The sequence below is a fragment of the Heterodontus francisci genome, chromosome 8 (genome assembly GCF_036365525.1).
Source record: "Heterodontus francisci isolate sHetFra1 chromosome 8, sHetFra1.hap1, whole genome shotgun sequence".
Taxonomy (NCBI): domain Eukaryota; kingdom Metazoa; phylum Chordata; class Chondrichthyes; order Heterodontiformes; family Heterodontidae; genus Heterodontus; species Heterodontus francisci.
Window position 1 is genome coordinate 39,911,392 of NC_090378.1, and position 25,981 is coordinate 39,937,372.

General features: G+C 41.5%; 1 protein-coding gene across 5 annotated transcripts in view; it reads right to left on the reverse strand.

Annotated features, from left to right (window-relative positions):
• Positions 1 to 6,804: 6,804 nt before the first annotated feature.
• elovl8b (ELOVL fatty acid elongase 8b) overlaps positions 6,805 to 25,981 on the reverse strand; it is a 52,486-nt gene continuing 33,309 nt past the window's right edge. For all 5 annotated transcript variants that reach the window (XM_068036993.1, XM_068036996.1, XM_068036997.1 and 2 more), the window contains exons 5-8: positions 18,070 to 18,126; positions 16,009 to 16,123; positions 13,884 to 14,011; positions 6,805 to 12,342 (exon numbers count right to left, since the gene is read on the reverse strand). In XM_068036993.1, the coding sequence (XP_067893094.1) occupies positions 12,175 to 12,342; positions 13,884 to 14,011; positions 16,009 to 16,123; positions 18,070 to 18,126 (468 nt within the window). In that variant the 3' untranslated portion in view covers positions 6,805 to 12,174. The remainder of the gene's footprint in view (positions 12,343 to 13,883; positions 14,012 to 16,008; positions 16,124 to 18,069; positions 18,127 to 25,981) is intronic.

Here is a 25,981-nt window from a genome sequence, read left to right on the forward strand (position 1 = left end):
GCGACCACAGTACTGACACAGCCCTGAATAAAGTCACAAATGACATCCTATGTGACTGTGACAAAAATAAACTGTCCCTCCTTGATCTGTTTGCAGCTTTTGACACAGTTGACCATACTATCCTCCTCCAATGCCTATTATCCATCATCCAGCTAGGTGGGACTGAATTCGCCTGGTTCAATTGTTATCTATCCAGTTGTAACCAGAAAATCACCTGCAATGGCTTCTCTTCTGCTCCTGCAGCACTACCTCTGGAGTCCCCGAAGAAGATATCCTTTTCCCCCTCCTATTTCTCATCTACATGCTGTCCCTCAGCAACATCATTCGTAAACATGTTAGGTTCCACATGTACAAAGATGACACCCAGCTCTACCTCACCACCTCTCTCGATGTCTCACTGCTTGTCTGACATTCAGTACTGAATAAGCAGAAATTTTCTCCAACTAAATATTGGGAAATCTGAAGGCATTGGGCTGGGTTTTGTGATAAGAGTAACAGTGACATTAACAGCGTTCACCATTCTAATGGGGTAAATCAGGCAGCAACTTCTGGCAGCCGCATACGGGCAGTTAAACGCAGAAATCCGGAAGTTACTGTTAGAGATACTCTGTTCCTCTATAGGTTGCACTGTTGCAGTCCTTGCCAATAGACTTGGCACCGAAGCAAATTCAGTGTAAACTTAGCCTTCGTGCCAATAATTCCCCACTGAAGATGCTTGAAAAACTTGAAGCTGTGCAGTCACGAGTGAGTAATCATTACTGCTGAATAACCTCTCTGGCTATGAAAAAGTAATGTTACAAGTGTGAAATGTCATTCCCTTAGAAGATAATTTGTATTGGACATTTTAAAAAATATACAATTCATTACTTTTTCTTACTGTCTCTTATCTCTGCCTCTCTTAATCCCACCTTTCTTTCCCAATCTTTCTTTCACTTCTGCACATGATTTAAATTTGATTTGTACTTCCTGGCATCGACTCAGTCTCAAGTGAGGCTTCTTCAATTTATCAGTTGAAGAGCCTTTTTCTCAGAGAGCACACACACTGGATCAGATGAATTACAGCAATTCTCCACTCTAAAGCCTGCAAAATCTTCATGGGCAGCTATCAGTGAAGTGAATGGTGAGCGCAGTTTCTTGCCACTGACCGCAAAACTCTGACTATTGTCTTCAGTCCCTGCCACAAACTCTGTTCCCTAAGCCAGTGACTCCATCCCTCTCCCTTGAACTGTCTGAAGTGGAATCAGACTGTTTGCAAACTTGATGTCATATTTGACACCCAGATGAGGTTCTAACCACATATCTGCTCCATCACCAAGACTCAGTGGCACAGTGGTTAGCACTGCAGCCTCACAGTTCCAGGGACCCAGGTTCGATTCTGGGTACTGCCTGTGCGGAGTTTGCAAGTTCTCCCTGTGACCGCGTGGGTTTTCGCCGGGTTCTCCGGTTTCCTCCCACAGCCAAAGACTTGCAGGCTGATAGGTAAATTGGCCATTGTAAATTGCCCCTAGTGTAGGTAGGTGATATGGGATTACTGCAGGGTTAGTATAAATGGGTGGTTGTTGGTCGGCACAGACTCGGTGGGCCGAAGGGCCTGTTTTAGTGCTGTATCTCTTTTAAAAAAAAAAAGACTCGATACTTCTACCTCCTTAATTTCTCCCGCCATTGCCCTGCCTCACCTCATCTGCTGCTGAAACCATCAGTGCCTTTGTTACCTCAAGACTTGAACTCGTCCAAAACTCTACTGTCCGTAGCCTAACTCACAGCAAGTCCTATTCACAGTGTGCTGGCTGACTTAGTTAAAGCAACATTTCAATTTTAATATTCTCGTCCTTATCAAATTCCTCCATGGCCTTGCTCCTCCCTCTGTCTGTAATCTCTTCCAACTCTCCCAGAACTCTGCACTCCTCCGATTCTGCCCTTTTGTGCATGGCCAATTTTAATGCTGCACAATTGGTGACCAGGCCTTAAGCTGCCTGGCCCCCAAGGTCTGGAACCCCTAAAACCCACCACTTCTCTAACCTCAAGATAATCCTTAAAAGGTGAAAGAGCCAGAGAGATTATTCAGCAGTAATGATTACTCACTCGTGACTAAGCTTTTGATCATCCTAGTATCTCATGTGGCTTGGTGTCACATTTTGTTTGATGATGGTCTTGTGAAGCACTATCTTATAGACTCGATATACATGCAAGATGGTGCTGTTATCTTCTGGAATGCACTGCCTGAAAGGGTGGTGGCAGCAGATTCAACATGAACTTTCAAAAGGAAATTGGATTCATACTTGAAGGGGAAAATTGCACAAGGCTATGGAGAAAGGGCAGGGGATTGGGACTAATTGGGATAGCTCTTTCAAAAAGCACAATGGGATAAAGGGTCTATTTCTGCATTGTTCTATGATGGAGTTCAATTATTGATGGAGTTTTAACCCGCACATCTTTTCTATCATCAAGACTGTTTCCTCCTGCCTTGGGTCATTACCTCAGCTTTTCTGCAGCGAAGACCCTTATATGTACCTTTGTGACTTTTAGACTTCACTATTTCAAATATCCCCTTGATGGCTTCCCATCCTCCACAACTTCTAATTTGTCCAAAAGTCTGTCACTGCTTTCTTGTCCTGTACAGTCTTGCTCACCTAGTCACCCTCATCCTCACTGAACTACATTGGATGCCCAATCCCCTAAACGTTAAACAGTAAATCATGTTCAATAAACCTCTCCACGCCCTTGCCCTACCCTAACTCTGGAATCTCTTGCAGCACTATATCCTGTCTATTGATCTGGCTCCACCTCCTTGTGCACTGTTGCACTTCATGGTGCCAAGGTCTTCAGCTAACTCAGTCTCCCTGTCTAGAACTCCCTCCCTGCCTGCCTCCACATCACCAGCTCTCTTTTCACCTTTTAAGAATCTTCTTAAAGCTCTCTCTTTAAACATAAACTTTGTCATTTCCTCATGTCCATTTGCATAGCACCTTGGGAAATCAGTTACATCAGTTTAAAAGGTGTACTAAAAATGCAAATAGCTGTTATTGTCTTATAAACCCATCCTCATTAGAAGGGTCAGCATTACACCACTGTGCCAGCTAGAAGACAAGTTTTTTTGGCTCTTGACTGTTGTGTCTCAGGTATTTTGAAATGGGGTTAATAAAAGACATACAGAATAACCAGTATCAGGTAACCTTTCATTTCCATTCAACGAGTGAGCTGTGCTGCCACAGGCAAGTGCTGAGTGGGAAATCAGACACTCCTAACAAGTAAGGATGGAAATTGGAAAGCTACTCACGCTAACCCCTCTTAAATCACCAGTATTGGTAGGAGTTACTCGGAGGTATTAGAGCTGTTTTCTCAATTACATGGTGTAGAAAATAATTTACAAAGAAAATAAATGTAAAAGAGATCGAGGCAGTGAAGGCAGTTGCACCATATCTACTTCCCATCGTTAGTATGAAATCAATGTACCACATCGATTGGCTGGCATCTCACTATTTTAGTTAAATTTCTCACTTGCTCTTTTGGTCAGACACAATAATTTGACTAGATTTGCAGTCTGAAACAGTGGTATACTTTAAGTGGGCCATTTAAATTGAATGCATTTATACACATTACATGTATATAATCAAATAGTCCATTGCCACACGAATTTCTGGCCACGTTACTGTTTAATAATGGAAGATCATGGGCGAGATGACACTGAGATAGCAGGAGCTCCAATGGCACTCTAAATTTATTATCCCCTCTTTTAAGTTTCCCCATACATTGCTATGCCATGTGTCTTTTCTTCACCTACAGGATGGACAAGCACTTTCAGTGTCACTTGAAACCAGGTGACCTAGGGACAGCATACCCTTGGATTTTTTCCCCCTTAAATAGGACTGTGTGCTTCTCTGTGGACTCTGTATTGTACGGAATCCGTGACATCAAGCAATCTGGTGAAACCAACCAATTAATTTCCTTGTGACAGTGAGATTGGAACTCATGAAGAATTACTGGCATGTAATCATATCTTACCACATTTGACACATTGATATATAAATTCTTCTGTGCATTTGCAACATTAACTTTTGATTCACATCACTTGCGTCAAGCTGAACAGCAAGTAAAATAAAGATGTGTGAAAATGGAATATGGTGCCTCCAGTAGCTTCAAGTACAATTGGGAGCCATCGTTACCAACCTCATCTGATCTACTGAAAGATATTGCATACATAAAAGAAATCCTTCCTAATCCTACTGCTGCTTTGGAGCTACATAAGTTTTACCAATTTTTGACCACATTTTTATTTCCTATTATTTTCTTCCCATTCCCCTGCTAAAGGGACAGCCATGTATGCCATTGCAAAGTTTCTGCTATTGCTGGTCTTGAGTCATGACACAAGGAGATGGACAAGAATGATCTGTGGGGAAACTCAATATTGTTACTTCCGTCACTGTGAGGAAGTGTGGGCCAGGGCAGAAGGTTATTTAAACAGATACATATTCATTTGGCTGAATCAGCAGGGCCAGACTATAACAAATTATACAAATAAAGGTGATACATTGTAGAAAGGCAGATGATGACACCTAGTGTCAAATAGAAGAATTGCAGTACGGTGATGGCCTCCACATTTAAATGATAGGCAGTTGAATTTCCAATAGCTCAGTACTCTGAATAATGACTACAATCAGAGGCTTTTTAGGCTACAGCCTCTGGCACTGCTATTACAGGTGCTAACTGAATGAAGAATTCTATTTATTTTTTGAGAAAATACATTTGCTTGAATTGTGCAAGTTAATGGGGCATATTTTATGGACATAGGACTTGCCACTGTTTAAATGAGCCAGGATTTCTGCCTCACTCCTTTGGTCAGAAAGCCATTCAAGTTCTGTACTAATAATACAAATGTAAAGTAATGCAGATGCTGGAAATCTGAAATAAAAGTAGAAAATGCTGGAAATACTCAGCAGGTCAGGCAGAATATGTGGAGAAAGTGTTAACGTTTCAGGTCGATGACCTTTAGTCAGAACTGGGAAAATTTAGAAATATAATAGGTTTTAAGCCAGTGAAAGGGCGGGAGGGTGGGAAAAAGAACAAAAGGAAATATCTGTGATAGGGTGGAAGAACAGGAGAGATTAAATTACAAAAAAAAAAGTTGGTGCTGCAGAGCCAAATGGAGTGGTAATGGGACAAGTACAGAAACAAAAGATGTGTCTAGATGTGGTGTGAATGGCTGAATTATGAACAGTTGCAGTCCGAGAGCAAAAACAAGAGTAAAACCAAAACCCGACAAAGAAAAAGGGAACAAAATGGGGCAGAGGTTACAGTCTGAAATTGTTAAACTCAGTGTTGAATCCAGAAGGCTGTCAAGTGCATTATCGAAATATGAAGTGTTGTGCCTTGAGCTTAATTGGCAAACTGGAGGCAGAGGACAGAGAGGTCAGCGCGAGAGCAAGGTGGAGAATTAAAATGGCAGGCGACTTGCAGCTTGTGGTCACACTTGTGGACTGAACGGTTACTAACAATATTCATGCTCAGTGCCCAAAATACCATGTTAGCAGTTAGTTAATGCAAGTGTCCAAACCAGCAGTTCATGTGGCCACACATTAGAAAGACTTGCATTTATGTAACACCTTTCAAACCCACCCGACGTCCCAAAGTACTTTTCAGGCATTGAAGTACTTTTTGAAACGTAGTTGCTGTTGTAATGTAGGTAACGAGGCAGCCAATTTGCACAAAGCAAGCTCCCAGAAACAGCAATGTGATAATGACCAGATAACGTTTTTTTTTGTGATGTTGAGGAATAATTATTGACCAGGAGACCAGAGTCAACTCCCCTCCCTACTCTTCTCTGAGATAGTGCCATGGGATCTTTTATATGTCCACCTGAGGGGGCAGACAGGGCTGGGGTTTAACATCTCACCTGAAGGGTGGCATCTCTGACAGCACAGCACTCACTCAGTGGAATGTCAGCCTTGATTTTTGTGCTCAAGCCCTGAAGGGGGACTTGAACTCCCAACCTTCTGACTCAGAGGCAAGAGTGCTACCAACTGAGCCACGGCTGAAACGAAATGACACTGGATTAGAAATCAGCACTCTGAGCAGAGGTCTGATAACCATCATCTAAAAACACTGCCAATCTTAAAACCACCTTTTTTTTTTTAGAAAAAAGGTTTTAAAAAGTGAGAAATGCCAGAGCTGGAATACATTCCCACTTTTGAGAGCGTACACCATGATATCTGTCCTCTTGGATTAGACTTATAATTACTCCAAGTAACCGTTCTAAACCGATTGAACCCCTTGTTAGTAACCAGCTACTGCAGCCCACAATTTTCAGGTATTTTCACAGGTCCCACAGAACTATATTTAATTCAGTCTGAGCTCAAGGCTCTTCGCCTAAGGAAAGAAAACAAAAGTTCAGCCATGGGCATGCAGAATACTTTCCTTGAATGTTATTAGAAGTGTTTGAGCTAATGTACTATGGACAAAATCGTGCTGCGAGTTCTAACATTTAATTGTATAAATTTTTGGCCTATCTGATGGGAAGCACTTTGCTGTCACACTCTGTTCCTGTAGACAGGCTTGCTGTAACAGAAAATGGATGCAAACTTGTGACCTACTCAACTGTAGCAATATACCACCTCCCAAAACTAGCATTTATATAGAATTTGAATGCCAATAATCAATTGCAGTGCCCAATTAATTTCTTGCCACAGATAAGTTAAATATTGCTACCACTATTTCAAGTAGGATTTGTGTGCTTACATCAGACAACTGAAGCTCAGCAAGGTGAATGCATGACATTAAGGTATTATATTAAACCATACACAAGCATCATAGGACCAAACGATCAGCTTTTATTCAGTAACTTGGGAAACATAATAGGCCATTAAAGAAACAAACGACTTCATCTAGCTCAGATGTAAAATATTAGCATGAAGCACCACGTAACAAAAGACCAAATTCTCAACTTAAGCCTTCTCACTGAATGATTAGCATTGGTCTCAATAGAGTTCAGCCACTCAAAATGAGGGCTGCAATCAAAATGTCCAAACAACAGAGGAAAATAATAAATATTAGCTGGAATTCCACTTCGGTTCATAACACTAGACCAGGTGGTTAGAGTGAGAGTGGTAGAACCCATAAAGCTGTCTGCTGTCTCCCAGCTCCCAGCAGTCATCTTTAACAGAGGTGAATCTACATTGCTTGAGACCACGGGTAATCAAGACAAATGAGGATAAAATCCCTTGTCTGTGCAATCTTAGATTGAGAATAGCTCGAGACATTTAATACACAAGTCCTGCAGCTTTAACATTACATTTTTTGCAATTTATTTTCAAGTGCAATGATCAGTACAAATTTTATTACAAATACTTCCTACAATGATTCATATTTAATCACAAAATACTATTACACTTTTGTAAAATTAAAAGCAACTGCTGTTTCAATATTAACCCTTTCAATACAATTTGGCCAGAGGATTCCTATTGAAAAATGCATTCCTGAGATTCTTGGGTATGAACAGGCTCAACTCTTCACAAACTGCACACTCCAAGCACACCTCAACTATCTGAAACAGTCATTGCCATGCTTCAAACTCACATCTGCGTTTCTACAAACACAGACTCCTCGCCATCATATGCATGCTATGCACAGTATGATGACAACTCAGTTACTCAGGTAGGGTTCCAGGGCATGTTCTGATTTTGGGCTCAGTAGTGTTTCAGCCTGCCAGTTCTACCGTCAGAATCTTAACCATAAACATTTGTGCATTCAGTCTCTCAATAGCTTAAGCCAGTGGTGCACAATTTCTTTGGCTGTTGGGGCCATAATTCTTAGCCTATGGAAGGCCAAACATTCAATACATTCATCAACAGGAATGGCCTTAAAAATGGCATAGGGTGGTGCTGAAATGCAACAGTATTAAGTGTCTACATGTCCGAATGCCAGTGGAGCAAATTGGTTGCTATGTCTTTTCACCTAGATTAAGTCAGGAACACCAGCAAGTCTGCTCTCAGGAGTGTGCAATGCTGAAAGGACAGAATGTTCCACCTGGCCTTTTTGGGGGAAGGGCAAAAGGGAAGCAAAAAATCCAGTGAAACGAGCTTTGGATAATAAAAGCATACATTACAGTGTAAATAAAAATCACCAGCCTCATTTTTTGGGATCACGATCAGGCTGATTTTCTACAAATGACAGTGCATTAAGCACTAGCTGAAAATCATTCAGCAGGCCTCTCATTGTGCATCACTGCTTTAAGTGCATAGTTAGCTGTGCAGCATCTAATAGAACATTTATTTTCCACTGCATAGCTATGCAGTTAATTGCTTTCACTTTCCACTGTTTTATAAAGTTAATTTACAAAACATTTTCTACCTTACAGTCGTGCTAAAATGAAAAATAGAATTGCAAGAGATTGAAATAAAATCAGAAAATGGTGCAAATTGAGATCAGATCAGTCAGCAACTGTAAGACAAGTTGAAAAGGTCTTTGTGGGAAACTCTCGGTTCTCTCCAGAATTTTTGTTTAAATCGGTTTACAAGTTATGAAATAATTTGCTGCTTCTTAATATCAGTAGTTGGTATTTCGGAACTCATCACCAGCAGCATGCTGATGAATGTTCTGTGCAAGTGGATTTGATCATATTGCAGGCTCGAGGGGCCATGTAACCAACTCCTGCTCTTATTTCTTATTTTCAGTTCATTTCTGTCAACAGTATTTTCTAAAAACTAGGGCAAATGAAGAAAATTGCAAATGTCTGCTTCGGGTACAATCCATGCACAAACATTGAAAGGGTTATGCTTAAAACTTGTCTTTAATTAGCATCAATTCCAAATTAACTTGAACTGACACTATGGAAGTCTTCCCTAATGAATTCCATTTATGCAAGGCGATTTCTTCACAAGATCTGTATCTTAGTTTGAAATTAGCAGGTTGCTTTAAATTCCCCATTACCTCCATTTATTAAACATCCACATGTCCTACTAGGCCACATGTTGGTACATCATGTATGCAAGCTCTATAACTTTTTTTTGGCTATTAGCCCTTGTCTTCAGGCAAAGGTCGGCAGAAGCCCAACGAGAGAAAAACACTGGACTGCAATTTTTCCACCAATTTTCATCATTAGCCTCTTCTTTTGAGAGCAATGACTGCTTTAATAGGGCTTGGTTCCATAGTTGTTGGCTGCCTTCCAGTACTTCACCTTACTTGTCAAATGTGAGTTTGAGGATTATTTAACAAATAGGGGAGGGCAGCAAGCATCAGAGTCTAGCTCAGTCCTGTCCTCATCTGATGTTTACACAATACTATTGATTGTTCTTACAAATGCAAATTACAAGTAGGAACTACGGCTGATTTTCCCCAAATACGTCCTTTTTTTTTTAAAGCAAATTCAGTGTTACAGAATTTCATAGAAGAAATATAGAGAGAGGAAGGAGACACTAAGCATGAATTAAAAGAACTGTTGAGATGACTGAAGAAGGCATAGATGAACATAATATTTTCAGGAGGCTTTAGCAGGTATGGATAGATACCAAATTGAATGGTAGGCCATGACTGAAACAGTAGAAAACTGAGGCAAAACAAAGGACTAGAGGTCATTACCAAGGCCAAGAAGGGCCATAGCACGCTGAGATCAGCAAATGAGGATGTAGGCAATGGAGTTTTGGATAAATTGGATTTTATATTGGGAAGCCTGCAAAGAACATAGCAGCAGGAGTAATCCATTCTGCCCCTTGGAGAGTGTTGGGAGAACTAAAATCTTGAGGTGATGAAGCCATGGATGTGGAAAGGGTTTCATGGTGGTGAGAGTGAGGTACAGGTTGAGGCAGACAGGTTCTAAAAGGTGTTCTTAGGTGAAGGGTAGGATATGGGGCTTGATCTAGAGTCAAGCATGATACCAAGATTAAGTACTGCAAGGTCTGACCAAGCAGTTAGTAATGCTTAATGGTCTTGGCAATGTTAAGACAAAGAAAAAATAATGAGTGATCCAGGACTTAAATCCTGAACAAGCAATTAGATGACACAACAATAATTGTGAAGCTGAACATAGAGCCAGAGAGGTAGAGCAGAAAGCTGTTTGCACAGAATAAATTTTCCATTTCTTGCTTTGATAATGTGTCTAACTCAGGGACACCGAGGTGAATTGTAGCACTATTAACACCAAAGTTGAGAACATCCAGCAAAGCAGACACTGGGGATCAATTGAATCCTTAGGAGAGCTCCCACATTTATAGTTTTCGTAGGAAAAAAGGAGTCCAACGAAAATCAAGTTTGTAGGGCTTGCTACTTAAACAACAATTGTAAGGAGTTATAGAATTTTCACATCATCCTTCATAATAGGAGTACAAAAAATTTCTATAACTGTGCGTGTGCGAGCGAATGACTGAATTTTTTGCATAATAAGATGACAGTACTCTGGAATGGAAGACAATACTGCACTTTTTGAACAAGTGCCATTCTTGGGCCAAGAAAACCACATGTGAAGCACAGAGCAATGCTCTACAAGGTTAACCCAACTTGAGAAAAAAAAAAACTCATTCTAATCAGCACAACTGCACTCAGGTAAAGTCTGTATAGCTTTCAGTATTCATCCTGGTTACTTCCAAGGTGTAACTGTCAATTCAGGGTGGAATTATGATCAATATAATTCTCTCCCATAGTGTCATACCTTCCCAAATGAGAGAGGCAAGATCGCAAAAACTTCTGCGATGAGATATATAATTTAAAACATAACAACAAACAGTGCAACAGGTAGTTGTGCTCCAGCCCAACAGTGTCTAAATGCTTATCCTCACGTAAATTAGATTTCACTACACTAGGGGTCCACTGAAAAAAGCTTGGCATGTGTAACATACTGACCCTCTGTAGGTTACCTTGTATGAATAAGTACAACAAATAAAGTCTACATCCCATTTCCTTGAAACACCACTTTTCCCCTTTTACAAAATAGATTTTTCTTTCATGTGAGGTGTTTAAGAAATAGGAAAATGGGGTCACGTTTAATTGTGGCAACCTTTTGGTGAAATTCCTATGCATTGAAAAGGCACATTTGCTTGGAATTAAAGTGAAATCTTAAAACAAAAATAGGTCTTTGGTGACAGTGTTTATCAGTATGGCTTCTGATCATTCTTCAACCTGTCCAAAAATGTGAAACGTTCAACCCAAATCTAAAGAAAATCATTTGAGGCAGAAACACTAACCTGTTTTTGTGCTGTATTTTGCTTCACCAAAATATATCAGGAGAGAGGAGAGAATATGAACAAAGATGAGTTGTATGAAGGAATAGTTCACTGGAACCTAAACCTAATTACACATTGTATTTGTAACATATACATTTATGAAGAGACAATAAGGATTTTGAGAGTCACATGTACTCACAGATGGCTGGATGGATAAATGGGCATCACTGTGAAATTTAGCTGGAATAATGAATGATCTGTAAGCACCACCAGGAATCTGAACTTTGCATCATGGTTCAAAAAAAGTCATAGGTTTCACAGTCACAGAATACAAAGTCTTAATACATGATTTTAAAAAAAACATGACTATTGCAGTGCAATTCACTGCACATATCTCCTGGCAATGGTAGCAAAGTCCAAATTATTCTGTACTAGCCAAATGAAGCAATTCATTTACCTTACAGTGCTGCCTCTCAACTGCTCCAGCTTCAACTGTCGCACTGCAAGGTAAATCTGGTACCACTTACTGTCACCTCATGCCACCATTTCTCATCAGTGCACCCACCTGTACAAGGATAACATGTTTTCATGGGCAGGCTTCTACAGAACAGTCCCTGATATTGGGGAATGTCTGCAGCTAAAAGTGAAATTCACAATGGAACATAGGCAGATGGATTCCATGGAACTAGAAACCTCAGTATATTACAGAACCACTAAGTACTGTCAAATAAACTTGGCTGAAGTACTTGTTTTAAATAAAAAATAATATACTTAATGGCAATATGTCACAAGGTCGTTAGTATGAGTTTCCAAGAGGGAACTTCAAAGTACAGACATAAATATTGATGACACTTGAGGACTGCAGCAGCAATTAGCTAAAGGGTTTTCTGCAATGACAAATGTATCCTAAGATATAAAACCATTTCCCGTCGCCTAAAAAAAAGTCTACACATTTGAGATAGATGTGAGGACTTTGTTACAGATATTCCCAAATAGGTCAAGGAAATGAAGATAGTCTTTTCAGTGTTTATGCTTTTTTTGTCTTTTTCAGTATATACGTTTTATAGTAGAAGTTGCTGAACAGAATGATGATGGTGATGATGTAGATGAATACAAATAGGTTAAACCCATCTGGGAAATCGCAGTCTGTGAAGAGATTATAGGAGGTGTGTACAGCGATTCCAACAAACTGGAGCTAAAATTTAAAAAACAAAATGGAACATGTCAGGATATTCATTACTAAGCCCTGTAAAGCTCCCTCCATATCCCAAAAAGGCGGCCCACCCAAATTATTAATCCATTTTTCAGTACCAACTTATTGTACATTTCCAACTATTTTTATTTTTCCATTTACCACAATATTTTTTGAATGCCTGTTGCAGGAAGAGGTCTTATTCCAGTTCAATCATACATGCATGACTGCTACCTTCAATACATGACAGGCAATGTACTCTTAATTTTTTTTGTAGTGTGCAGGGGATTTATTTAAGTACGCAGACCCTTTAAAATATTTTTGCACGGCCAGGGTAACTTAAAGGGGCCTGCGCAAGAACATTCGGCCACACAGCTTAGATGGAACGTTGATGACAGGTTGCCCTTTTTGCACAGAACTGGCATGATGTTAGAAAGGGGCACTTCTATTCAGCAGTGAAGTATGGGCTGCACATTTTGAGCTGGATTTAATGGGACCCACGGAGACGGGCTAAGAGGTGGGGGATCCCCATATAATTGCGACGAGAGGCAGGGAGCGGAAGGCCCGTCGCCTTCCTGGCGTACCGCGATTAAGGAGGGGGCGGGATAGGCCGATGACAGCCTTCCCGCCCAGAGGCCAATTTAGGCTCTTAATAGGCCTATTATCAGCCAATTAAGCCAGAGATTTTTTTTTTGCGGGGGGGGGGGGGGGGGGGGGCCCTCCACCGCACTGGGAGATCGCCTGGTCAAATGAGCAGGTTTGGCCCCAGCAGAAAACAACCCATCTTCCCACCTTTCTGAAGTGACCCCCCTCCCCCCATTGTACTCAACATCCACCTGCCCTCCCCACTAGTGCCAGGGCCTGCCGGACTGGCCATGGCGACCCCACCTCACTTGCCTTTAGTCTTGGTCTCCAGCCCTGGGCCTGGTTCCCCGGCCTGGTGCAATACCTGCAGTAGCCACCGCTCCCACTGGTGCTTCTGGTACTACTGAGCTGCTGGCCCTCTGATTGGCTGGCAGCATTGTGAGGCAGGATCCTCATCGGGACAGGGATCCCGGCGTCGGACACTTAATTACCCAGGTGCCATTAAATAGAGCCAGGTGGGCTCCGAATGGCCAAGGTGGGTTTCCCACCGCCTTTTCGGGCCACGCCCGAAGCCCCGCCAGCTTCACTAAATCCAGCCCTTTGAGCTTACCGTAAGGAGCCATAGTGGTCAGCACTATATCTGTAAAGAGTAGAAGGCAATGACGCATTAGCACTGCAGTGAAGCCCAAATGCCAATTCCATCTCTTGTGATAGTCTGAAAGCTACACCTGCAACAAATTCTCACAGCTGCAATGCAGATTTGTTGAGTCATCTAAATATAGTAGTTTAGGATAGTCTATATAGGTCTTTTCAAGTTTGAATCTGCAACACGAGGTGGATAAAATATTCAGGTATTATTAAATCCCAATTTTTTGACAACCCCAAGATTCAATTAGGTACACTTTTAAGATGAAAAATCACACAGTGACTCACTAATTACAAAGATAAGTCAAACCTACCAACTGAAGCATGGTGAGATAACGCTTCCACCACAAGTACTTCTGCATATGTGGTCCCAATGCAGCCATGCCATAGTATAGGTACATCACAATATGAACAAAGGAATTCAACAAGCCGATGAAGAAGGCTGAAGAGGAGAAAGAACATTTACTTGCTGCCAATATGAGTTAGATTCCGTCAATAGCTGGACCTCATTTCCATTGTGTTTATAAGGATCACTGTCACATTACCAGCTAGTTTGTTCCAACAAAAGAGCCAGCAGAGAAGATCGTCTCCTGTATTGTAAACTTATACGGTTTTATTGGAGATAAAAAGCTAGAAGTCGATTTAGGGAACTAGAGAAAGCTTCACACCCGATGGAGTAATGGAGAGTACAATGGATAGATAATGGTTGCCAGAAAATGCCAGTGAATAATCACTTGTCTCTGAACTGTAACCAGTACTGCTGCCAAAACCTCGATGGCTGAGATTAGCAGCACACTAAAATACCAGTAAATTCCCTACATAACAAGTTACCAATCTCACCCTGTTTTAGGAAAGTACCAAAGACTTGGTATTTACTACAAGACAGGAAAACAAAATCAGTGCCAATGATCATGAATGATACTTGTTCAGCTCCCAGCAGCTGGATATAGAGGAAATCTCACAAAAGATCTGCGAGAACCTCCACCACACTGCACCCCCTACCCATAACATATGGGGTGGGGGGGCTGAAAAAGAAATTAAACTTTTGTAGATTTCCAATTTCTATTCACCTAACAGTAGGGACATAACCGATATACTTGGAAAATAGAAGCACATAGTATTAAGGGAACAGTGGTAACTTGGGTATGTAATTGAATAAGGCATAGGAAGCAGACAGTAGTGGTGAACAGATGTTTTTCTGACTGCAGTGAAGTAGACAGTAACATAGAGGTCGGTATAAATACCATCGCTTTTTGTTTTACATGCCTGAACTTGGGTACAGGCAGTATAATTTAGAAGTTTGCACATGATACAAAACTTGACAACTTGACAGGATAGTGCCACACTTCAGGATAGACACATGGCAGATGCAATTTCATGGGGATATTTGTGAAGTGATGCACTTTGGAAGAAAAAACATCGACAGGTAGGATAATCGAAAAGCTACTATTTTGAGGGGGGTGCAAGAGCAGAGGGATCTGGGGGTTCACAAATCGTTGAAGGTGGCAGGGCAAGTTGAGAAGGTGGTTAAAAACATACGGGATAATTGACTTTGTAAATAGGGGTACTGACTATAAAAACAAAGGATGCTAAACCTTTACAAATCACTAGTTAGGCCTCAGCTAAAATACTATGCACAGTTCTGGGCACCACACTTTAGGAAGGTGGTCAAAGCCTTGGAGAGGGTACAGAGGAGGTTTATCAGGGATGGGAGTGTTCAATCATGTGGCGAAATTGGAGAAGTTGAGATTGTTCTCCTTAGAACAGAGACATAATAGAGATATTCAAAATTATGAGGGGTTTGATAGAGCAAGTAGGGAGAAAAATTGTTTCCTCCGACAAATGGTTCAGTAACCAGAAGTCATAGATTTAAAATAATTGGCAAAGGAACTAGAAGGGAATTAAGGAAAGATTATTTTATACAGAGGGTTGTTATGATCTGGAACACATTACCTGAAAGGATAGTGGAATCAGTTTCCATAGGAACTGTCAAAAGGGAATCTGACATGTATTTCAAGAGAACTTATTTCCAGGTTTATGGGGAGAAATCTGGGGACTAAATTGGACAGCTCTTTCAAAGAGCTGGCATGGGACAAAGGGCTGAATGGCTCCCTTTTATGCTGCAAGACTATTATTCCAGAGATTCTGCTCAGGTTGTTCACCGTAATCAAGAAACCTGTTCTACATAATGACTGCTGCACTGGGAGAGCTGAATATGTTAATTATAAAACACCACCTATTTTGTCAACAAATTGACTGACTGGACTAATATCTTCCAACTTGAATGATGCAATCAAATAAGGTGGTTTATTTGATCATTTTAATTATTTAATGGTGAATTTTCTTTTAAAATTTGATTTTAAAAGTAAATGATTATTTCATGTAAACCTCGCCAAAATATGTACTTGTCCTACAGGCCACAATTTGAATAATACTTACACTGGCCCCCTGGTACATACTTCACTCCAGCCCACCAGTTGAAAATCATTGTGCCGTGGTGGTAAACATGAAGAAAGGTGATCTGATTGTACTTTTTCCTTAGAATGAAAAATATCTGTCAAACAACAAAACGGAGTTAGCTGGGCCACAGCAATTAGAAAACCAAGGCAAGTAAATTAAGATATGTATAGGTCATAGGGAAATAAAACACAAAATCCACATCAATCTAGGCCTCGTCGCCTATGGGAAGTGAACAAAAAGGTTGAATGGTGGACAGCGGGAGCTGGACAAGAAACAGTCTATAAAGTTTATATTGTTGTGTGACCTCAACAAATAAAATTTCTGCATCTGTGCAAAGAACTAGAATCAACTGTATTTCATCCTCAGTGTTGTTAAATTCAGTGATATAGGGCTCATTAGATTTGACATATTATTTAGGATACTCTCGAATTATCTCAAATACAGACAGACTCGTCTATCATCAGCCCAGTACCATTAATAATGTTAGTCTAGGTAAAACACTTTTTTTTTTAAAGTGTAACATCTCTAAGGAGATATTAGTATTGATTTTATTCAAATCCCATTTTGAAGCTATGAAAATCATATTTCACACTAGGAGATTAAATTTCTAATAGGATTGCATTCAGTCTCGTCTTGCATGGTACTCCACAGAGATGAATGTCAAAATAATTCAGCAGCATTGCAACTGAGAAATATCCTTAGACTGTTCATTAAAATTCTATGGCATAGCTGATGTTTTATTTTACATCATATTCAACTGGATTGTTAAAAAATATTAGTAAGCAAATACATTTACAGAGTTCCCTTCATTTTCATGGCTATGCATGCATGCACGCACAATGGAACACCAATGTGCTAAAAGCAGCAAGTTCGCAGCTCATTCTCACTGTCCATAAACCAAACCCCAAATTTCAGATGGTGCCAATTAATGGCAGGCTGCTTTGAAATAACATTCAAAACCAACTAGAATACTAATCCCGCTGATCAAGCCAATTCCTAGTCGGCAAACATCCAAATTACAACACTATTACTGGCAAGTGATATTCATTTTGAGTTTGAGCATGAAATGTCGAGTTTCTTTTTTTCTCCAATAACAGTTAGAAAGATATCTTAATAATATGACTGAACCAGATGTAGCAAAGAAGCTCAAACTGTCATCTGGTACCCCCAGGTCAAAGAAAGAGAAAACCTTGCATTTATACAGCAACTCATTACTTCCTTCAGAAATATCTCAAAGCGCTTAATGCAAATGAATGACTTGCAACTGCAGTGACTGTTAGGCAGGCAAATAAAGCAGCCATTTTGCACACAATAAGCTTCACAAACAGCAATGAGTGAATAACCTCTTCATTTATTTTTGCTGGCATGTGTTAAGGGAAGAATGTTGGTAGGGCATAGAGGGAACTTTCATTCTACTTTCAATAGTCACATGGAATCCTTTAACATTCAATTCAACAGGCATATGAGGCCTTGACTTGACATCTCCCAGTGGAATGTTAGCTTATATTAATGCACTCAAGTTCTGGAGTGGAGCTTGAACCAAGAATTTTCTAACTTTCAGGTGAGAACCAACCAAACTGAACTAAGCCAGCAGTCACATTATACTGGTTAGTGACATCAACTAAAATAAAGCACTCTCTATACTGCCTTGTCAGAAACAGTGAGACATGGATTTTATTCCATAAAGTGACACCGTTCGAATGAATACACTTAATCCACCATCATGCATTTATTCATTTTTAGTAAGTACCTTTGCACTTGTGGTTTTAATTTCGAAGTGGGAACTCTACTATTGTGCCAAGGGTGCGGCCACTAAATCATTTCAAATCGAAGAGAAAAGTTCCAAGAAACCTTCCAACAGCTTACTTACTTGCTCAACTAAGTAAATTATGAATGTGGATCTCGGATTCAAAAATTTCTTTAAAAAAACTATGAGAAAAGCAGTAATGTTGCCTTTTAAAACAAAAAGTAATTTGAAAATAAAACCACTAAAATAGTTGAGAATTCAGTGATTTTTAAAATCAAAAGATGGTAACTTACCGTATCCATCAGCTCAATGACTTTAGAGAAGAAAAACCACCAGCAGACATTTGCCATCTGTAAACAGACAAAAGGCAATAAACAAAAAAAGCTGCAAAAGATGCAAATATAAAACTAAAACATAAAATACTGGAGATGAAAAGCAAGTTCATTGTCATCTGGAAAAAAAAAGGTTTTGAGTAGGCACTTTGCACTAATAATTTCTGATGAGGCTCTGCTCAAAACAGAGTTCCCCTTTAATTTTTCCGATGCTGACAAACATGCTGGCTGGAATTTTACTTTAGGTGGTCGGGAACTTGACGACATAAAAGTTAGTGGTGAACCCACTTCCGCCTAGCCCGGGGAACCGTCCCGCATTTTACGGGTCCCCAGGCTTTAAATTGTCCCCAGGCCGGACTTCCACCCACTTGAGGGACCCCGCCTCATTGAGCTGCCGGCCAATCATCCGGCCAGCAGCTTAGTCCCAGCAGTGCCACCTGGAGCGGTGGCCACTGCTGGGACTGCAGCCCAGCCAACCGAGGAGGATGCCATGGAGCCGGGATCCAAGGTAGGTTTTGGATGCCTCTCCAGGGTGATCAGGGCACCGCCCCCGCCCCCCACAACGGGGCACAGAAAGGCTGGCAGACCTCACTGCGTGGCCTTTCATGTCTCTAGCACGCTCACTTGCCACAGGTAAAATACCCATGAGGCGGGCAAAGGCCCTTAAGTGGCAGTTAAGTGGCCACTTAAGGGCCTTGATTGGCTTGGGGTGGGTGGACCGTTTCTCACCCCTCACCACCACCCCCCCCCCCACCGACCTCCATAAGGTTGGCCGGAGGCAGGTGCGGGCTAAGAAGGCCTCTCGGAGCCTCCTGCGCAATTTGACGCCACCCCAATGCCACCATCCAGCTCGCTGAGGTGGCGTAAAATTCCGGCCGCTATGTATTTCTAATACTTTTATTTAAAACTTCAGAGCTTAGTGTTGCCTCACTTGCATCATTAAATTTCATCTGCCATTGTTCTGCTGAGATACAATTTGTCCAATACATTTTTTAATTTCAACTGTTCCTCTTAGCTTGGTATCACCTGCACAAGTAGCCAAATTACACTGAGTTTCTAAATCCAAGTCACTGATGTAATTTTAAAACAGTAGTAGCTCCAATACCAATCCTTGGGGTGCCCCATTCAGTCCCCTCCTCAAATATAACTGCTATAACAAATAACTAATCTTTGGTTAGTTTCTTAATTATTCCAAAGATTCACCTATAATCTCCATAGCTTTGTAAATGCATTTGTAAATCTAGGGGTAAATCTAGAGCTATCTGCAGTACCCCTGTCTTCTCACTTTCTGAAAAGTCAAATAGGTGATTGGTAAGGCAGGATCTTCCCTTTCTGAATCTACATTGACAGCAGTTGACTCAGTTATTGTACAGATAATCTGCAAATTTATTCCTATTAATGGATTCCATTATTTATATGGTGTTGAAGATTAATGTGTCTGTCACTGTCCATGCCACTTTGTTGCCTTTTTGAAAATGGGGCATTTGCCCATTTCCAATCTCCCGGTAACTCACCAGGGTCCAAACAATCCTTATAATGACGAATCTTACTTAATAATGTGGGATAAAGACTACCTATCCCCGAGTATAAACGTGTTTTGATTCTGTTTATTAATTAGTTTTTGTACTAAATGCTCAAATTTACAACGCAATAGAATTGGCAGGCTAGGTCCTTAACAGTTACCCACAAATTGATGATTTTTAAATTATAATATATGCAACATGTATATTTTGCTTTGGTTTGCAATTATGAAGCAGACCTCATTTGATGCTTAAATCTTGGTAACAATGAATAAGCTGATTATCTGCAGAGTTGCTACCAACCCCGTGATCCATGTGTACACTCGATGTTCCAAAGTTCAAATGAGACCACTTTAATCAACAAAGTAGGTTATCTGCACCTTCATATATAGATTCACACTTTCAAATACTTTAACATATTATACATACTGTGCGTTAATGATAGGAAATTTGTCTAAGGAGCAAACCAGTCTTAGTAACTCAATAGTTAAAAATAAGGGGACACAATCACTGACCAACGCAAGCAAATGGACCGCTGGGTTGAGCATGACCTAGAACTGTACACCAGGGAGAATGTTGTCACTGAGACCGCCCTCAATACAGCCCAGTCTCTGCCAGTCATGGATGAGCTGGACGTACAGCCAACAAAATCGGAATTCAGTGATGCCATTGAAACTCTAGCCAGCAGAAAAGACCCTGGGAAGGACAGCATTACGCCTGAAATAATCAAGAGTGCTAAGCCTGCCATACTCTCAGCACTCTACGAACTGCTTTGCCTGTGCTGGGACGAGGGAGCAATGCCACAGGACATGCGCGATGCCAATATTATCACCCTCTATAAAAACAAAGGTGACGCGGTGACTGCAACAAATACCGTGGAATCTCCCTGCTTAGCATAGTGGGGAAAGTCTTCGCTCGAGTCGCTTTAAACAGGCTCCAGAAGCTGGCCGAGCGCGTATACCCTGAGGCACAGTGTGGCTTTCGAGCAGAGAGATCGACCATTGACATGCTGTTCTCCCTTCGTCAGCTACAGGAGAAATGCCGCGAACAACAGATGCCCCTCTACGTTGCTTTCATTGATCTCACCAAAGCCTTTGACTTCGTCAGCAGACATGGTCTCTTCAGAGTACTAGAAAAGATCGGATGTCCACCAAAGTTACTAAGTATCATCACCTCATTCCATGACAATATGAAAGGCACAATTCAGAATAGCGGTACCTAATCAGACCCCTTTCCTATCCTGAGTGGCTTGAAACAGGTGTTCTCACACCTACATTGTTTGTGATTTTCTTCTCCCTGCTGCTCTCACACGCGTTCAAGTCTTCAGAAGAAGGAATTTTCCTCCACACAAGATCAGGTGGCAGGTTGTTCAACCTTGCCCACCTAAGAGCGAAGTCCAAAGTACGGAAAGTCCTCATCAGGGAACTCCTCTTTGCTGACGATGCTGCATTAACATCTCACACTGAAGAGTGTCTGCAGAGTCTCATCGACAGGTTTGCGGCTGCCTGCAACGAATTTGGCCTAACCATCAGCCTCAAGAAAACGAACATCATGGGACAGGACGTCAGAAATGCTCCATCCATCAATATCGGCGACCACACTCTGGAAGTGGTTCTAGAGTTCACCTACCTAGGCTCAACTATCACCAGTAACCTGTCTCTTGATGCAGAAATCAACAAGCGCATGGGAAAGGCTCCCGCTGCTATGTCCAGACTGGCCAAGAGAGTGTGGGAAAATGGCGCACTGACACGGAACACAAAAGTCCGAGCGTATCAAGCCCGTGTCCTCAGTACCTTGCTCTACGGCAGCGAGGCCTGGACAACGTATGTCAGCCAAGAGCGACGTCTCAATTCATTCCATCTTCGCTGCCTCCGGAGAATCCTTGGCATCAGGTGGCAGGACCGCATCTCCAACACAGTAGGCCTCGAGGCGGCCAACATCTCCAGCTTATACACACTACTGAGTCAGTGGCGCTTGAGATGGCTTGGCCATGTGAGCCGCATGGAAGATGGCAGGATCCCCAAGGACACATTATACAGCGAGCTCGCCACTGGTATCAGACCTACCGGCCGTCCATGTCTCTGCTTTAAAGACGTCTGAAAACGCAACATGAAGTCCTGTGACATTGATCACAAGTCGTGGGAGTCAGTTGCCAGCGATCGCCAGAGCTGGCGGGCAGCCATAAAGGCGGGGCTAAAGTGTGGCGAGTCGAAGAGTCTTAGCAGTTGGCAGGAAAAAAGACAGAAGTGCAAGGGGAGAGCCAACTGTGTAACAGTCCCGACAACCAATTTTTTCTGCAGCACCTGTGGAAGAGTCTGTCACTCTAGTATTGGCCTTTATAGCCACTCCAGACGCGGCTCCACAAACCACTGACCACCTCCAGGCGCTTACCCATTGTCTCCCGAGACAAGGAGGCCAAAGAAGAATTAAAAATAAGTATTTAAAAATCTGATTCTTCTATAATGCCAGTCCAACAAGTGCACAAACAGAAGTATGACATCCAATCTGTGACTGAGTGAGTATTTGGTTGGAAAATAAAATGGGAAATCAGCTGAACAGGCATGTCACATAAAATTAAGCAATTGAATTGGCATGCATACATCAGGCATTTTACCATGCCAGAACTGGAGCTGGAACAAATCTTCCAGTGTTTCGACATCAGAGTTCATTACTGTGACTACATTCATGTTCCTTGTACTCAAGTGTCATTCAAGAGTGAATCTTGCACTAGCAAGGGGAAAAACATTACTTGGAAGACACAGGTAAAGAATCAACACTTATACTTCAGTCTTACAATTTACAATCACAAAATTCATATTGATTGCACAATGATACAAGTCTAAACATCCCAAGCCATTACGCAAACTGTGTTGATGTGGTGAAAAATGAAAATACAAATAGGCGAAGGCTGTTAAAAGTTAGGCGGAGGGGGTATTGGGGTCAATGGGATTTCACAATCGTAGCGTAAACCTCTGTTCATCGTACAAGCTGTTGTACAAGTTTATATTTACAGAAATGTGACTGGAATATTGTCTTTCCTTTTTCATCTTTAAGGGATTTTTTGCTTTAACATTTGGAAATGGGACTATCTATTTTGAGCAACCAGTGTTAGCATCAAGTATTCAGAGGTAAACTATTGCAAAGGTTAGGTACAGAGTTAAACTAATTTTACTCTACTCTAACAACCTGCCTTATCCAACCTCCAAGCAGCACTCCTGCTCTACCACTGTAAATCCATCCATTTTCCACACAAGCCATTTTCTGAGAGATAGACAATTTGTGGGCAGTCTTCAGCTCTGGGTCTGCAACTACATTGAGATTACATCCCTGTCCTTTTCAGAAGTAAACATAAGATCCCACAATCAAACTGGACCTTTGAAGAAGTCACGCACTTTGTAGCACAAACATTCCAAGAGGCACAGGGACATATTTCTCAAAATACACTTTTTAAATTAAAAAGTTAAACCTTGAATTCAGTAAGCAGATTCAGAACTATGTCTTTCAACCTATTCTAGTGTAGCTGTTTTGCAATTGTACGTGGTAGCCTCCTTACAAAATGGTCTAGCTTTTTATTGCTTTCACTGGTGCAATAGCAAGAAGGTGCTATTCCACCACCACTGAAAACTTGCATTGGTGGGAAGGGAAGAGAGAGCTAGAGGGAAAATTCAGGTCATCTGTCAGTCATGAACATCGACGGTAGTCATGGAGAAATCTTGAGGAGAGATCTCGTGCCTCATACTATTGTTTTATGTTGCTCTCTGCTCGGTTGATAAGAATCCTTGGCAACGTGTAGCGAAGAAAAGAAAAAATGATGAAAACCAGAACTAAAAGTATTCAATTAATGTTTAAACTGTAGTTGCCAGGGTTTCAGATTACATATCTGGCTATTTTTCATATATGAGCTTGAACTGAGAGTGTCAGTAGAGAGTTAATCAGGGCAGGAGTGCAAGGCATGATACCATAGTCTGATCCTGTTCATGAACTGATCTGATAAAAGGTCATTGACCTGAAATGTCAACTCTGTTTTTCGCTCCACAGATGCTGCCTAAGCTGCTGGGTATTCCCAGCATTTTCTGTTTTTGTTTGTAATTTCCAGCATCCGCAATATCTTGCTTTTGTATTAGTATCAAACTTCTTAATCTGTATTGCTCAGCATCATACTCGGTATGATTTGCTTTCCCACTGACCTATTAGAGAACTGCACTTTTATTTGAAGATAAAATATTTATAGTGCATAAATGTTATAAAATCGATCAGCTGTTCAGCAGTTTGTAATTACTGAAGGAATATTCTAAGTTGATAGCCCCATCATCCAGTGTTTTTACAGAAATATCACCCATCTATTTAAAAAAACTGCAATTGAAAATGGTAATTATTGGGGATTCTAGAAGAAAAGTATTACAGTGCTGCAATCTCAAACACCTTGATGCTAGTGGGTGGGGAAGAATGTCTTTAGGTATTTTATTAATTTTGGCGAGGCCCAGAACAGTTACACAAATCTGAATATTAATATAATAGCAGCATACGTTAGTCATTTAGTTTTTTAAAATTTCCCCTTTATACCTCGGTGTCGGTGTTAGCACACACCTCTGTCAGCAGGTTCAAACCCCACTCTAGAACTTGAGCACATAATCTCAGCTGAGGTTTTGGTGTAATATATACCCCAGTAGTGTGAAACAAGAGATTTCACCACCAGACTGCTCCATGATTGCCATCAATGCTGGTTCATTACTGACAGATGACTTGGATTTTCCCTCTTGCTTTGAGTCTCCTTCCTACCAATACGCAAGGTAGCACTTCACTTTCATTTGCTATGCCATGCACACGTATGTCAACACAAACCCACCTAAGCAGTCTCATCTTGGCACTTTAACCTGGGAGGAATACTGAAGTTTTCAGACCGAGATAGAAAAACCAAAACCAATTACCTTCATGCATGCACAGAGCTCAACAATGTCAAGTAGTTTTACATCTACCGTAGATTTTTTAAAAATATATTACTTTAAATTAAGGGATAGACTTCTTTTCTTATTACTAATTTATTTTCTTGTCTATTTTCAAGCCTTTTCTCTAAATCAGGGTTGTCCAAACTTTTCGTGCGGAGGGTTGCATTGCAATTTTTGCTCGGCCCGGCCGGGGGGGGCGGGCAGTGAGCAAACTTCAAAGGATAAAATCATTAAAAATGTATCTTACTAATAAAAAAACAACAAATGCGCATTTTTGTGAAGAAGCTTGAAATGATAAGATTAATTTATTGACTTACTTTCTCGTCGTTATATTGAAAACTGATTTAGTGACATACCTGGCATTGTTTTTGCTTTAATAAGTAGTCAATCTCTGCCCACACGCTTGATGTAGTGATGCAGGGTATTCTGGATAGATGTCCATCTTTCGGGAGAGACCTTGATCTCTCGCCCCGCGCTTTGTGTGGGTGTGTGTGTTTGTATGTGTGTGTCATTCTCTTCCCTGCCCCCTAGGACTAGGGGACACAGACTGAACATTTTGTGCAAAAGATGCAGGAGGAATATGAGGAAGCACTTTTTTTTTTTAAATGCAGCGGGTGGTAATGATCTGGAACTCGCTGCCCACAAGGGTGGTGGAAGTGGAGATGATCAATGACTTCAAGAGGGAGTTGAATGGCCACCTGACAGAAAATGACTTGCAGGGCTACGGGGATTGAGCCAGGGAGTGGGACTGACTGCATAGCTCCGTGGATGGCCGGTATGGGCTCGATGGACAGAATTGCCTCCTTCTGTGCCTTAAGTAAATGGCCCTGACTCTCTCCCTCCCTCTCCGCACTGCCCACCCCCTGCCCCACCGTCACCCCCCTCACTCTCTGTACATTCCCCCCACCCCCTCCTTCCCCTCCACCTCCCCACCCGGTCTGTCGCGTCTCCCCAACCTCTCTGTCCGTTCCCCCGCCATCTCTCCCTGTCCATTAGCCCCCCCCGTCCGTTCCTCCCCCACTCGTTCTGTCTGTTCCTCCTCTGTCCGTTCACCCCACTCCGTCTACCCCATTCCATCTGTTCCCCTAACCTCTCTCTCTGCTCCCCAACTCTTCTCTCTGTTCCACCTCCCCCGCCCAGCTCTGTTTCCCCCACATCTCTCTCACACACAGTTGCAGAGAGTGGAATGCTCAGCAACTGGCTGGTTAGTTGTTTGAAAAAGAAGACAGCTGTTAGTTTCACAGCTGACAGCTGTTGACATCGGGAACAGCCATTGCCCAACAGACACAAGGGATTTCTGTCCTGTTTTACAAAAAGTCAGAACCCACCCGAAAATCCCGAGTCTGTTGGGAAACAGCTGTTCCCGATCTCAGCAGCTGTCACCTGTGAAAATGACACCTCAATAGT